The 16,825-nt window shown below is 36.9% G+C and overlaps 1 protein-coding gene across 1 annotated transcript in view; it reads right to left on the reverse strand.

Annotated features, from left to right (window-relative positions):
- The window catches only part of CRPPA (CDP-L-ribitol pyrophosphorylase A), a 219,021-nt gene extending 208,869 nt beyond the window's left edge, over positions 1-10,152 (reverse strand). Inside the window, exons 1-3 of the mRNA XM_031665858.1 lie at positions 10,141-10,152; positions 9,717-9,863; positions 3,004-3,049 (exon numbers count right to left, since the gene is read on the reverse strand). Of these exons, the coding sequence (XP_031521718.1) occupies positions 3,004-3,049; positions 9,717-9,863; positions 10,141-10,152 (205 nt within the window). The remainder of the gene's footprint in view (positions 1-3,003; positions 3,050-9,716; positions 9,864-10,140) is intronic.
- Positions 10,153-16,825: the final 6,673 nt, after the last annotated feature.

Genomic DNA, 16,825 nt, shown 5'->3' on the forward strand with positions numbered 1-16,825 from the left:
CAATGTCCTCCAACTCTTGGTTTTAAATCTTGACAAAGAATGATCAAAAATACTATACTATTTCTATGTTTAAAAGGAAAAAAAAAATGATATAGTGATAGATATTCTGGTTCCCTATAAGCATGTGTCAGGAGCAGGCAGAGTGGTAAGGCAGGAAAGAAGGGCCATAAATTCCCTTAGATTCTAGGGAAAAACTGCAGCTGCATCTGTTAGCCTATTATGCAATTCAACTCAAGTAAATGTTAGGGGATGCAACATAAAAATTAGACATTCTTTCCACCTTCACTGAATCACAATCTAAAACAGGTTCATACAGCGTTGCAGGCAATGCTGAAATCTAAAATTTTCTTAAAACCATAATAAACAATTGTTTTTATATAAATTTGTGGGCAAAATCAGTCCTGAACTTGAACTGGCTTAGAAGCTTTATAGCCTTTATTACTGCTTTGAGCATAAACATTTATGCATCTTAAGTTTCACCTTGTGGTGGAATCCAAAATCCCACCTTTGGGTTTGTACTGGAACTCTACCACTGGCTTTCCTGGGCCTCCAGCTTGCAGCTGGCAGATCGTGAGACTTAGCCTCCATCATCACATGAGCCAATCCCTCATAATAAATCTACGTATACATCTTATCTATAGCTCTATATCCCACTGGTTCTGCTTCTCTAAATAACCCTGATTAATACATTAGGAAAATGCCTACAGGTAAATATACAGCTCTCATAGTATGCTATATGCTATATTATATTTTGGAATTTTGGAGTTTTCTCTTTCCTATGCCCAGAGAGGCATTTCTACTATCAGAGATAGTCTTGAGTACAAGTCATAAATGGAAGGGGTGACCTCAGGTGAGCAAACAAGCATTTGCAGCTGGGAGAGCATCGTAAGACTTAAAGCTCTTATTGCAATATAGATATTATTTAGAAATAAATAACCTATAAAAGACTGAGGAGCAAGCTAGAGGAAGATGTCTGGAATTTAATGTACAAACTAATCAACCAGAGCTCCTGTTAAAATGTAGATTCTGATTGAATCAGGTGGGGGCTGAGATTCTAGTTCTCAGGTAATCACAACGCTACTGGTCTAGGGCATTCACAGAGTAGAAAGGCCCCAGAGCAGTGATCCTAGAAGTGTACCAGAAGCATCAGAATCTCCTGGGAAGTTATTAGATACACAAACCCTAAAATATAAAGAAACTAAAATTTTGTTGACCTAAATGAGTTGTGTAAATACCTTCCCTAAGAATAAAAGTAGAACATGTTTTAAATACTTTAAATACTTTAAAAATGAAATACTTTAAATACTTTAAAAATGAAAGTAGCAGACCAGAACCTATTACATAAATAAAAGCCATTTCTGCAAACAATTTCCAAAGTCATAGCTCCTGCAATAACACTTGCAGTATAGGTTTTTACATTTTAAGAAGCCTCTGATAATATGTAGGCCAATTATTACAATTATATTTCTCAGTTGAACTACTAATTGTTAACCAAAAAAAAATCATTTCTATTTTTCCTACGTAGTACATGCAAAGCTCTGTAAAGAAACCAAACTGAGTTTTATATTTCCTTGTACTGAGGACATGAAAACCACATCATGGTTCAGCTGACTTTTCCAGAGTAATGTTTACGCACTGCTTGGTTGATATGTAAATATATGTCAACATTTTGATTTATAGCTATAAATGATCTGTTTACATACACACAAACAGATTCATAAGTTATGGTACATTAATAGTTTAAAACAAAATATCCTTGAAGGACAAAGAACTTCAGGGCAAATCACAAATACATTGTCATGATCAGAGAAAAGATTTTCATTTTCTGAATGTGAAGTCCTTAGATGGTTAAATAGGGTTTCCAAAAATTGTTTAATAAATTGATGCACTCAGAATGCAGATTCAGTACATTTTTTAACTTCAAAAAAGTTTAAATTTAGAAGTTCACCTCTCAATGAAAATCTGAGCATGTAGTTCTAGCCATAATCTGTTTTCAAAGAAATCAGTTACTAACACACTGTAAAGCATCACATGTATTTCAGGATTGGGGTGAACATCTCTGATTTTGCTAGGAGTCCATATTTTAAAATAGTAGTTCTCTATTAAGTGGAAATTTTTTTCCCCCCCTTAGGGAACATTTGGCAATATCAGGAAACATCTTTGACTGTCAAAACCAGGGGAAGGGGAGTGAGGGATGGGTACTTCTGGCAGCTTGTGAGCAGAGGCCAGACATGCTGCTAAACCACTTGTAATGCACAGAATAGTCCACACAGCTTAGACTTTTCCAGGCTAAAATGCCAAGATAGTGCCAAGACTGAGAAAGCTGACTTAAATAACAGGCTACAAAAATACAGAAAGACTGTCCCTAGTGCATCTTAACTACATTCCTTGCACAGTGTTAAGCAAAATAACAAATACTTGTTGCTTATTAAATCAACTACCTCTATTTAGCTGGGATCTTTGAGTCAGAGATGAAAAAGAACTAAAAAAGAGTTACCACACCTAAGATATCTACAACTACAAAATTGCAGTCATTGTCAGAACCCAAAAGAAACTTTAAAAATCACCCTGTCCAGACTAAATTCTCCATTTAGGAAACATAATGTTTCTCACTTAGAAGATGCTGTCTAATGTACTGATACGACATTGTTAACAGGAGAGGGCAGCCCTCTTCGTAGTTAAAATGAAGTGAGATCTTTACAAAATTATTAAAATCAGGTTTTGCTATTTTCCTTCTAATAGTATCAATGTCCCATACTTCCCTCAAGTTAATAAAGTATTTCCTTTATAAAAATTAAAATCAATGTGGTATCATAATAACTGCTATTTCACTAGCATGAAACAACATAAAATGTAATTATTTTCAAAAAACATATCAGAGACCTTAGTGGCCTACAGGCTTTTCTGCTTTCAAGACTGCTGGGATTTAAACCGTCATGAGAAATTCCGAACTGGCTTACATTTTTGAAACACAGGAACTGACAGTCATAAGGTCAAACATACCCTTAATAATCGATTCAGCCGCATACAGATCTCGTTTGTAGGTCACCTAAAGGACAGATAAACTTCATTAGACTTAACAGAGCAGGAAGGAATGTGCAGGCAATAAAATAATGCCCCCAGGGAAATTCTTGATTTTTCAGAAGCTATAAACATGTAATACTGACATTTTCTCGATTAGAAAAGCATCAGCAAATTCACATAAAATATATTCTATTTCTACAAATGGCTGATTTGTTTTTAAATCTTTGAATAAATTAAGATATCATGTGGCAGTGGTTACTGAAATCTTAATGTAACTCAAGTATTATACTTAAAGAAAATGTGGCAGCATTTAAACAACAGTGTTAACATGACTGCATAAAAATTAGGCTTTATACTAGAAAAAAAAAAAAAGGTAGGGCAGAAGTCTCCATATAACAAAAAAAGTCACCAAGTTGCATTATTAGCTGAAAAAATTCTGAAAGGTCAATTTATGTTAAGAGGGACTTTCTTCTGAATTACATATATCTGTATATACCTAGGTAAGATTCACCTTGTAAGATTTTTATTAAAATGTCAGTAAAATAAAAAGAGCCTATAGGGTACCACTATGTGCCTAAGAACAATGATGATCTTTCCTTAAAAATATGCAGCCTCCTCCTAATTGTAATCTGTTCCTTGTAATGTATGTGTCTGTCCTATGGCAGATACTTCACAGACCCACATCCAGTGAGCTCAGGTACAGAACATATAAGTGCACTGTTGCAGAATTCTATATCACAGAGCTGAAATACACAGTAAATAAAGACACAGTATTAATAAGCTTTTATAAGGTCCTAGAAACTGCACTCAAGTACCTAGGTATTTATGATGCAAGTGTTCTAAAAACCCATTTTGAGAAATTCCCACCATATTATTACCTCACCATGCCTAAACTCAGCTGAAATAGCACACAGAAGCAGAATCAAACAAAATAGAGAAAAACTGAGCTGAACTAGGTGAGTGCCAGGTGTTGGGTTGGAATTTCACCTGTACAGGTGAAAGGTACAGAAACTTTCCTCTTCTTCAGGTGGCCCCTGAGGCTCTAGTGAGCACAGTCTGAAAACCAGCAAATTAGAGGATTGAAGTTGTTTCTCATCACTACAGGACTGATTTTTTTAAGTAATTTTTCATTATAGAGTATTGTGCAAGGTCAAAGGAAGACTACTGATTATCCTAACAGGATAAAAGGAACTTCAATACTCATTATCAGGCTGTTGGTTTTTTTAATTAAAATAAGGACAAACCATATTGTTGTAAAAGTTAGATGGAAAAAATGAATAACCCATCAATTGAGAATTACCACATTTTCCAGTCATACTGCTTTTGAAGTATGTTAGTTATGTAGAAAAAAATAAGGCTAAAAGTACATCAAAAGTCACTGGTTTGGGTTGGCATGTGTTGTTTAAAAGATACTATATAGCATTTCACATTTTAATAGATTGGTTGAATTGCTTGAACAACTTTTTATCTGTGTTACCAAGTGGGCTGCTACTTTATTTCTGGATGGTAAGGTATAGTTTTGGTCCAGGATTTACCTTCTAGGATAAAGGAATAGCAGAGGCATCTATTTTGGATAGAAGTGCAGTAGCCCACTTCACTAAAGAAAGTTTCTGTACAAATCTAGTAGTTAGCTAATCTGGAGGATAAACATTCCAATCTCATAGACATGGTAAGGTAATAATATGGTGGGAATTTCTCATTCCTATCATGTCTACATGTTGTTCTTTCTGTGTTGAGACATAAAATAGTTAAAAAAACTTTCAGACACAGCCAGTTGGCCACTATCTTCAATAACTTAAGATGACACATAATGTTCTCCCATCTCTCCCTTCACAATAAATAGGCAAAACCTACATTTCAAAGATAACAGAATGTTTATTAGGTATAGATTTTTCAGAACTTATTTCCTTACCAATCATATATGTGTAGAAAATATTCTTTTCTGGACACCTATATAAAATGCTGGAAAACTATATAAAAATATCTGAAGAGAAACAATTTCACCATATTGTGTTTTTGAAGTTACAAAAACCAAATAGAGACTATTTTGTTTCTTTTGTTTTTAAACAGATGCTGAAATACTTGGACCTAAAAAAAAAAAAAAAAAAGTGTATTCCCCAACAAAATGAATCCTCAAAAGTCATTCATTCCAATAATATTGTGATTATACAAAAACTTCAGAAACTCCTAAAAAAACACATTCAGACAATGGAACACAGTGGTTAAATTTCTTCAGTAACTGGTTATCAACCTTGTATGGCTTAAAGACAGTTTTGACATTTAGAAACAAGACATCTGTTCAATTAAGCCTGTACAGTGTAGTAAGAGACCAAGCTAATTAAAAAGTATACGGGGTCAAAAATATGGTACAACTCTAAATTAAAGGGACTCAAGTTGTTACACAGACTAGATGAAATCTCATCAAAATAAGAGTGTTTACTTGGGCCTGTCAAAGCAAGATTATTCCAGGGAAGCATGACAGCTGATCCCTACTCCCAGAACCAGTTCTGTACTCCTCAGTGCCCGTCACCCTGCGGGGGAGTGGGGTACTGTGGTCATTTTCTATCCTGCATGGTATTTGAAAGAAAAAAATACTGATATTATCTCCAGACCCCAGAAGAGCTAGCACAGGAAGGTGACATCAAGCCAGAATGTTTACTTTTTACTTTTACCAAAACATATTTATAAAATACAAAATACAGACCAGCTTGGCCAACACAGTGAGACCCCGTCTCTACTAAAAATACAAAAATCGGCCATGCATGGTGGCATGCACCTATAGTCCTAGCTATTCAGGAGGCTGAGGCAGAAGAATCACTTGAACCCAGGAGGCAGAGGTTGCAGTGAGCCGAGATCTTGCCACTGCACTCCAGCCTGGGTGACAGAGCAAGACTCCATCTCAAAAACATAAATTATTTAAATAAAATAAAATACAAAATAATCCTCCTGGGACTTCTGGTGGCAACTGAAATTCTACTACTGAAATTCTACTACCACATGCATTCCTCAGAAATTTCAAGTCACTCTCTAAACCAGTGCGAAGTGAACTCCCTGACTTTTGAGGGGAAAGGGAAGGTATATTGCTCTGTGTTTCAGAATCCTCCTTTGCCTTACGCTGTTCCATGGTAACAAAATGCCTCCACCATGTCCAAATGTGTATTTTACTGTCAGATTTTGAATCATGTTTCAAGTACATGGCCATGCCATCTGAGTCCAGCATCTTTGGAAATAGTGTAGAATTAGGACACTAATTTCAAAGCATAAACTCCCCTGTTGTGTAAAACAAATACTCTCTTCATACAAAATAAGATTACAAAATTAAAGTAAAAGCTTAATGACAAATCTTACAATGTTATCAAAAGGGGTTAAATAATTAGCTATGAAAATACCAAAAAGAGAAATCAAAGATGAGACAAGAGGCAGAAAGAGAAAATAGGGACCCTGAAAAAAACCTGCAATATTTGCATTCTAGTATCACCTCACTTAACAGGAAAAAAAAAATGTGATACTAAAAAACAAACAAACCAAAAACCCTCATAACGTCTATCTGTAAAACATTTTCCCCAATCCAGAGCATGACAGGCCTTTTAGGGTCCAAGCTCCCTTTGAAGCACGGCATTATTCCAATCTCATTCATAAGAGTAAAGTTCTCTACTTCCATTCCATGTCGAAAGTGATGCTATGAGGCTGATTTCTAGGGTACCTCGCCCTTTCGGCATGTGTTTCCCAGGCCTGCTACAGTGAATTACTACAAATTGGCAGGCTTCAAACAACAGAAATTTGGCTGGGCGCGGTGGCTCACGCCTGTAACCCCAGCACTTCGGGAGGCCGAGATGGGTGGATCACAAGGTCAGGAGATCAAGACCATCCTGGCCAAGATGGTGAAACCCCGTCTCTACTAAAAATACAAAAATTAGCTAGGCATGGTGGTGCGCACCTGTACTCCCAGCTACTTGGGAGGCTGAGGCAAGGGAATCACTTGAACCAAAGAGTCGGAGGTTGCAGTGAGCCAAGATTGTGCCACTGCACTCCAGCCTGGTTACAGAGCAAGACTCAGTCTAAAAACAAACAAACAAACAAAAAACAGAAATACTTATATTCTCTCACAGTCTGGAGATTAGACATCTCAAATCAAGATACAAGTAGGATCCTCTGAAGGCTTTTGGGAAGAATCCTTTCTAGTCTCTTCCTAGCTTCCAGTGATGGCTGGCAACCCCTGGCTTGCAGATGCATCACTCCAATATCCACTTCCATCATCACATGGCCTTCTCCCTATATCTGTGTCTCTTCTATTCTTGTACAGATATTAGTCATGTTGGCTTTAGGGCCTACACTACTCCAGCAGGACCTCATCTTAACTTGATTATATCTGCAAAGACACTATTTCAAACTAAGGTCACATTCACAGGTGCCACAGATTAGGACTTGAACATACCTTTTTAGGGGACAGTTGAACCCATAACAACATCCCTAAAAAGGGATTCACCAGTGGAACCAAGAGAAGCACTGTGTGGAAAGGCCAATCAGGTTAGCCTGCACTAATATTTGTTGCACATAAAAGGGGAGCAGAGCATCAAGACGTACCTGAGGACTAACACTCTTGCTGGAGAGAACAGAGAAATATGAACACCTCACCAAAAAGAAAACACTGAAGACGGAATGTGACATTCAGAGAGTAATGTGCTGCTTCCTTTTCATCCATAGATCTCAATAGTGCTTTACAAACGTGATGAAGGCTCTGAACATGCACAAGAGGTAAATAATCATAGCCCCAAAGATGTCAAAAGTGAGACGAGGGATTATTGACATGTTAGTAGCAATAAAACGCCTTAGAGTTTTCACATTTTTTCTTGGTCTTCAAATTAGGCCTGCCAGACAGCCAAAGGAGTTCCAAAGAAATGTGGGTCAGGATCTTTAATGAAGCATCTAATTGGTAATTGCCAAAAATCCTCATAATTAATATCACTGAGCCATATATAGAAAAGGATGAATAAAACGTTTGCCTGCTGGGTTGTCATCAACCCAGCAGGCAGGCATTTTAGGTTGTCCTTAAATGAAGAGTAATACTGCATGAATTTTCTCTACCGCATAAATTTTCTCTACCAGGCAATAATTCGAACATGTCAATATTTTGGAGTCTTAGAATTCAACATTTTAAATATTTAAGATTATCCTGAGACAATCTTAGCATGCAGTGAGGCTGATCACATTGTTGTGCAAAATAACTGATCAACTTATAGGGCTTTCTGTTTTAAAAATCAGTAAGGAAATATGCTTATAGACTCAATTAGAATGAATCTTTACTAATCAGATTTTGATGGATGTTTCATAATATTTCCAAAGACTACAAGCAATATTTCAAACGCAGCAGTATGTATTTCAAGATTATGAAATAATCTTATTTCCAAATGTACTTATTTCTTATTTCCAGACTCTTATTTCCAAATGTCCTGTTCAATTCAACTAATGAAACAAAGAATCACACTCTAAACCATCCCTGGCCTTGATAAGAAGCTGCAGTATGATAGTGCCATTATCTTGTTTGCAATAAGTACTCTATTCCCTCCAAAAGAGGTTAGGCCAGGCGTGGTGGCTCACACCTGTAATCCCAGTACTTTGGGAGGCCGAAGTGGGCAGATAGCCTGAGGTCAGGAGTTCAAGACTAGGCTGGCCAACATGGTGAAACCCCATCTCTACTAAAAATACAAAAATTAGCCAGGTGTGGTGGTAGGCACCTATAATCCCAGCTACTTGGGAGGCTGAGGCAGGAGAATCGCTTGAAATCAGGAGGTGGAGGTTGCAATGAAGTGAGACAGCACCATTGCCCTCCAGTCTGGGCAAGAAGAGTGAAACTCCGTAAAAAAAAAAAAAAAAAAAAAAAAAGTAATTTAGCCATTAAAGGAGCTGGGCCCTGCCACAGGAAACAGTCTAATTCCTCACAGTGGGACAGAGAGTGGATCCAGCCACTACCCCCACTAGGTCAGAACTGTTGCAGATATCCTTTTAACCCAGTTAAGTTGGAACAACCACCCAGGGCCTGAAAGGAAATGTTGATACTGCAGGCAAAGGTGTAGCTTTAATCCAACTGAGTGAAGAAAAAAAAAAAGACTATTGATATGGTTTGGATCTGTGTCCCTGCCCAAATCTCATGTGGAATTGTAATCTCTAACAATGCAGGTAAGACCTGATGGGGGTGATTGGATCATGGGGGCAGATTTCCGCCTTGGAGCTGTTCTGCAAGTGAGTGAGGCCTCAAAGTGTCTTACTCCTCCTTTGCCTTCTGCCATGATTGGAAGACTCCTGAGGCCTCCCCAGAAGCAGAAGCTGCTATGCTTCCTGTACTGCTTGCAGAACCATGAGCCAATTAAACCTCTTTCCTTTATAAATTACTCAATCTCAGGTATTCCTTTATATCAATGTGAGAACAGACTAATAAAACTATCTACAGAGAGGAAGAAAAAGAAAAAAGTGAATAAACCAATCACAGGTTAAAATGAGATGTGTCTGAGTAAATTATCTCCAAGTGAATTTTCTTGAAGCCAAGCAATAGAAGGGATACTACACACTGATGATTCAGTAAACCCGTGAGATTCCCTTAACTCCCACTCAATGCACTACTGGTTTTCAATGTACACCCACACAAACACATAAAAGCACAGAAAAGAACCCAAGCAAGGTATCATCCCTCTTACCTTCCAGAGGTCTGGTGATCCTTCTACAAGTTTGGCTTTAGTGCGACAGTATTTTAGGGCCAATTGCAAACACTCAGTTCCAAATTCCAAGTCATAGTCAGTACACTGGTGTAGAAACAACAACAACAACAACAACAAAAAATTAAGCTAAAACACTATTTTAAGTAAAACTAAGGCTTTTATTTCATAATCAATTGCAAACAAAGGAAGAGCCTAGAGGGCTCAAACTATTTAATCAGCTACTGATTGAGCTATAACATCCCCATTAGCTAAAAGCAAAATAGTGAATAGGAATACTGCAATCATCATATGAAGCAAAACAAATAGTGAATAGGAATAGTGCAATCATATGAGTTTTGAGATTCCTCAGTAGTTCTAGGTGTAAAATAAATGTAATACTTGGTTTCCTGTGCTTATAAGTTACCTTTCCGAACATGTTTATAAAATGCCTGAAGGTATAGCTGAGGATTATCATAACTATTGATAAATATATATCTAATCTTATTTATCTTAATCTTAATCTCATATCTTGTATTTATATCAGGTCATTTGCAGGTCACAGTTCTCTTGTTTTAATAATTAAAATATCAATATCTTTTAATTATTTACATTTTGTTTATAAACATGGAACATTTAGTCTTTCATTGTGAGAAAAAGTGTAAACATATACATTTAGTAAAAATAAAGAAAACAATTTTTAGCATTTTAAGCAGAGCCATTAAAATAACCAAGTAATAATCCAATTCAGCTGAACAATACTCAGGGTACCTATCCTGTCTCCAAGTTCTATTTTAAGTACCAGATATATAAAGGTAAATGACACATGTATTATGCCCTCAAGGAACTCAGCTCTAGAAGGGGAGGCTGGCATCTAACAAGCAGTTTGTAACAGAACCTGATAGATGCAGCACTAGAAGAATGTCTAGAGGTAGATATTTTATCCATTCTCAGTGGATAAAATATTTAATTCTATGTGAGGGCATCAGGAAGGCCTATCAGAGGAAATGGCTTGATCTCCAACAGTATAATAAAATTGAACAAGGGGGATTATGTTTAAATCAAAAGGTGTCATGCAACGTTATGGAGGTTTGAGACATTTAGTAGACTAATTTTTTTTTTTTTTTGAGACAGAGTCTTGCTCTGTCGCACAGACTGGATCCACCATGCCCAGCCACGACTTATTTTAGAAAGAATATCCATGTAAGGATTGCAGGAAGGCAACAAATATGAATATGGCATCAAGCACCCCTTGCCAAAGCTGTTTTATTACACTGAAGGTTACAAAATTCCAACTGTAGTGATTTGTAAAATTAGTGAACGAAATATAACCAGATATGCATAGAGTGTTAATTTGACCACAAGAGTCCCAGTTTATACCTTCTATTTTTATATACTACATAAAACAACATATATGTAGGTATTCTTAAAAGACTACTATGAACAGTAGTTACATTCAAATAAGTTGTGATGAGTGTTGGTAAACCTTTGTTTTGTACTTCCAACATCGGTACCACATGTAGTTGTTTGTGATTGAGATGTATGTACAATAAACGAAGTCCTCTTTAACATATGGTTAAATCTTAAAAATAACCTTGACTCTTTCTGAGTCACTCCAGAGGGGCAAAATATCAAACACATCCCTGGATTGCCTCAAAAGTACTCACACGTGCCATATTGAGAGGAGTCCATAGAAACAGGTACTTCCTATCTCAGGTAGTGGTATGAAACATACTTGATGCTGTGTTCCCACCCACAGTGCCACCAGGCACTGTCCTAGCCAAGAGTGTAAAAGCCTGCAAATTGCATGAAGCCTTTAGGATTCCAGTCACCAGTGTCAAAGGGAAACATGGACAATTATAGGTTAAGTACATTTGAAATATATACAGAAAATGGAGGCTGGACAATCTTAGACTAGTCTGAATTTGTTATTAAATAGGCTAATATTACAAATGAGATTTTCAAGGGCCGGGCACGGTGGCTCAAGCCTGTAATCCCAGCACTTTGGGAGGCCGAGACGGGCGGATCACGAGGTCAGGAGATCGAGACCATCCTGGCTAACCCGGTGAAACCCCGTCTCTACTAAAAAATACAAAAAACTAGCCGGGCGAGGTGGCGGGCACCTGTAGTCCCAGCTACTCAGGAGGCTGAGGCAGGAGAATGGCGTAAACCCGGGAGGTGGAGCTTGTAGTGAGCTGAGTCGCGCCACTGCACTCCAGCCTGGGCGACAGAGCGAGATTCCGTCTCAAAAAAAAAAAAAAAAAAAAAAATACATCAGAGATTTTCATATTTTTTGCAAGAAAACCTTTCTTAGCAGTCAGTTCAAAAAATGTATGCTTGGCTGGGCACGATGGCTCACGCCTGTAATCCCAGCACTTTGGGAGACCGAGGCAGGTGGATCACCTAAGGTCAGGAGTTCGAGACCAGGCTGGCCAACATGGTGAAACCCCGTCTCTACTAAAACTACAAAAATTAGCCGGGTGTGGTGGCAGATGCAGGCAATTCAAGTTACTCGGGAGGCTGAGGCAGAAGAATTGCCTGAATAGAGGAGGCAGAGGTTGCACTGAGCAGAGATCGCACCATTGCACTCCTGGGTGACAAGAGCAAAATTCCATCTCAAAAAAAAGAAAAAAGTATACTTAGTAAAAAATTAAAGTCTAAACATTTTAATCAAGAATATTGATGACTTTTTTTTTGAGACAGGGTCTCACTCTGTCACCCAGGCTAGAGTGGAGTGGTATGAACACAGCTCACTGCAGCCTTTATCTCCTGGCCTCAAGCAATCCTCCTACCTCAGCCTCCCAAGAAGCTGAGTACACAAGTTCATGTTACCATGCCTGGCTAATAATTTTTTATTTTTTCTAGATAGAAGATCTTATTATGTTACACAGGTTGGTCTCAAATTCCTGGGTTCAAACACTCCTCCTGCCTAGGCCTCCCAAAGTGCTGGGATTACAGGAGTGAGCCACTGCACCCAGCCTGCGTTTCTACTTTTGTCTAGGATACAGAAAATTGCAAAAAGTAGTGCTTATATCTGAACAAAAGAAAGTGCAAATAAACTATAAAAGTATAATCTTTTCTTCAACCCTTCAGAGCTGAAGTCACAGGACAACCTAGGAGCCTTAAACCTAAGAAAGACATGTCTCCCCACCCTGAAGGGAGAGAAGATGTGATTACCAGCGCACGTAAGTCAGAGCACAAGAGGAAGAGACATTGGGTGCCATGCAGTCAGGTAAGAAGAAGAAAGCTAAAAACTTCAAAAATTGGTAAAGAGCAAACGGAAGCTACTGAAAGAATATAAAACCTCTGGGACCCACAGTCACAAAAGGAGTTCACAAACACATGCAGGCTCCTCTCTTGTGATCTCCTATTGGGTGCCCATAACTAATATTATTTGAAGGAGACTGTCATCAGATGTATATTCTAATCTCAAGTCAATTGCTAAATAAAATTTCAGTTTAAAAAAATCAATAGTGTTGATAAAATGAAATCATAAAACATAGTAAATTAATCCAAAGGCCAACAGAAAAGTGAGAAAAAGAACAGGTGGAACAAATACAAAGCAACTAGCAAGATTATTTTAGACAAGAAAGTTAATGAATGAGAGAGGGTATTGCACAAAATGTTTTGACATTTGTGATTCACTATGGGGAGGATTATAGTTATAATGATATCATTGATCACATGAGAAACACACACACAAACATACAGACACTGAAAACCATCTGCCTCCCCAAACTTGGCCCCCCCAAAATAGTGTCTAACAGCCTTCTGCCAAGGCAAAAGCCCTAAGGACACTTATCAGAGATCCCCCAAAAAGCAAGTCCAATCAAGTTATGTTACAGAGAAATGCACAGCCAACACACCCCAAGTAGAAAACTCACCAAGTCTAACCAGTCTCCAGTTAAACATGAGCAGAAAACCCGTATTAAACTGTCATCCAAGGAAAGACTGTAACATGAAAGACCAAAATGGCAAAAATAAAGCACCCGAGAATTTCAAAACTGCAATTTTTAAAAAACTACTAATAGATCTAGGAAGATAAAGAATTTGAAATCAAGTGACAGAGTAACATTTAAAAAGGTGGAAAAGGAAAGAGTCGTATGACTCATCGACAAAGTCAAATATCTAAATAAAAATATTAAAATTTCAGGAAAAACAGAAAAAGACAAAAACAACTAAATAATTCAAGATATTCCAAAGATTAAAAACATTGAATTTCCAGATTAAGAGAAATTATAGAGTGTGGAAGCTAACGGGTGAGGTGAAAGTATGCCAAACCCACTTAACAAAAATTATCTTACAAACAAGCTGTAATCCAGATGTGTTGGGACTTCATAGAAACAATAAAACTTAGAACAAAGAGGCAAATTATTCACAATTCTTGGGGTAATGATTTTAAACACAGAATTCTACTCCCAGGAGAGTTATCAAGTTTGAGGGCAGAATATGAACTTTTCCTCACATTCAAAGTATCAAAAGAATTTTATTACCCATGCATTGTTTTCTTTCCTACACTTTTTAAGACTTTAAATATTAGATTCATAGCAAAATGGAGCAAAAGGTAAAGATTTCCATATACCCTCAAGCCCCCACATACACACGACCTCTCCCACTATTGAAACCTTGTAAACACAGTGGTATGTGTATTAGCATCAATAAAAACTACATTGACACTCATTATCATTCAAAGCCCATAATTTACATTATGACCCATGCATGGTATTATACATTCTATGAGTTTTCACAAGTGTACAATGATATACATCCATCACTGTAGTTATCATAGAGTAGTTTCACTATAGTGAAATTTCTCTGTGTACCATCTATACATAACTCCTGCCCCCAACCCTGTGCAACCACTCATCCTTTTAATGCCTCCATAGTTTGTCTTTTCCAGAAATACATAGTTGCAATCATAGAATATTTAGCTGTTTTACATTGGATTCTTTCACACCAAAATATGCATTTAAATTCCCTTTTGGTGATTTTATAGCTAATTTCTTTTTAGGAGTGAATAATATTTCATCATCTTGATGTACCATACTTTGTTTATCCCCTCACCTAAGCTATTTAGGTTGGTTCCAGTTTTGGCAATTATGACTAAAGTTGCTATAAACATTCACGTGCAGGGTTTTAATGTGGACATAACTCATTTGGGTCTTATGGTAAAGAGTATGTTTCGTAAGATGCTGCCAAACTGTCTTTTAAAGTGACTGTCACTTCACATTTGCATTTTAAGTTTTACATTTAGGTCTGATCCATTTTGAATTAATGGTTGCGGCAGGTTGAAAGTGTGTCCCTAGATTTATTTTTGGCATGTGGTTGTCTAGTTGTTCCAACAACATTTGGTTGAAAAGGCAGCAAATCTTTGCTATATTGTATTGCCTTTGTTTTTCTGCCAAAGACCAATTGATTACATTTATGTGATTCTATTTCTAGTGTCTTTATTTCATTCCATTGAATCATTTATCTATTCTTTAAGCCAACACCACACAGCCACAGTTTCTGCAGCTTTATAGTAACTCTTAAAGTCAGGTAGTGTCAGTCCTCCAACTTTATTCTTTGCTTTCAATATTGTGTTAGCTATTTTAGGTCTTGTTCCTCTTCAGATAAACTTTAGAATAAGTTTGTCAATACTCAAAAATAACTTGCTGACATTTTGATTGGGATTGCATCAAATTTGTAGATCACAATGGGGAGAATTTGTATCTTGATAACTTTGAGTCTTCCTATTCACAAACATGGGACACATCTCCATTTAAGTAGTTCTTTGAAGTCTTTCAGAGTTTTGCAGTTTTCCTCAAAAAGGTTTTGAATATTTTGTTAGATTTATGCCCAAGTATCATTTTGGGGGTTGCTAATGTAAAGAGTAATCTATGTCTATTTTCAAACTACACATGTTCATGCTGGTACAAACAAAAGCAATGAGCTTTTATTAGCCTCATAGCCTGCAACTTTTGGGCTTCTATTAGCCTCATAGCCTGCAACTTTTCTATTACTGTCCACTAATTCCATAACTTCTGTCAATGCTTTCAGATTTCCCACACAGACAATCATGTCATCTGTGAAAAATGATTTCTTCCTTCCCAATCACAATACTTAGTTCATTTCCTTCTTTTATTAAATAGAAATTCCAGGACAGTGTTGAAAAAGAGCACTGAGAAGGCACATCCTTGCCTTGTTCTTGATATTACCAGGAAAGCTCTTGATTTTCTCACCATTAATGTTAGCTGCAGGTGTTCTGTGGGTATTTTTTTAAATCAAGAAAGATCTCTATTTCTCATTTTCGGAAATGTATCATAAACGAGTGTTGTATTATGTCGAATGCTTTTTCTGTATCCATTAATATGATCATGTGATTTTTCTCTTTCTGCATGTTGATGTGAGGAAATACATTAGATTTTGAATTTTGAACCAGTCTTGTGTGTATCCAAGATGAATCCCAGTCAGTTGTGGGGTTTTGCTTTTGTACATTGTTGAATTCAGCTTGGTGATATTTTGATGAGGACCATGACATCTCTACATTGATGAGAGAGATTGACCAGTTTCCTTGTAACATCTTTTTTGTACGGTTTATTGAATTAGGGTAATTCTGGTATCACAGAATGAGTTTAGGAAGTATTCCCTTTGCTTCTATCTTCTGGAGAAACTGTAGAGAGTTGGTATAATTTCTTTCTTAAAAGTTTGGCAGAAATTACCAGTGAACCCACCTAAGTCTAGTACTTTATATATTAGGTTGTTAATTATTGACTCTATTTATTTAACAGATGCTGCCTTAAGATTTCCTAATTCTTCCTATATGATTTTGGGCTACTGTGTCCTTCAATGAACTGGTCCATTTCACCTAAGTTACTAAGTTTTTAGGCACAGAGTTGTTCATTATATTCCTTTATTATCCTTTTAAAGTTCATGGGATCTGTAGTAATGGATTTCTGATGTTAATTTGTGTATTCTTTCTTAGCTTGGCTGATCTATTTTATCTTGTCAAAGAACCAGATTTTGGTCTGGTAGATTTTTCTCTATTGACTTCCTATTATCAATTTCATCTATTTCTGCTCCAATTTTTATTTGCTTTCTTCTGCTTAATCTGCTCTTCTTCATTCTAGATT

Source organism: Papio anubis, chromosome 4, assembly GCF_008728515.1.
Source record: "Papio anubis isolate 15944 chromosome 4, Panubis1.0, whole genome shotgun sequence".
NCBI classification, from domain to species: Eukaryota; Metazoa; Chordata; class Mammalia; order Primates; family Cercopithecidae; genus Papio; species Papio anubis.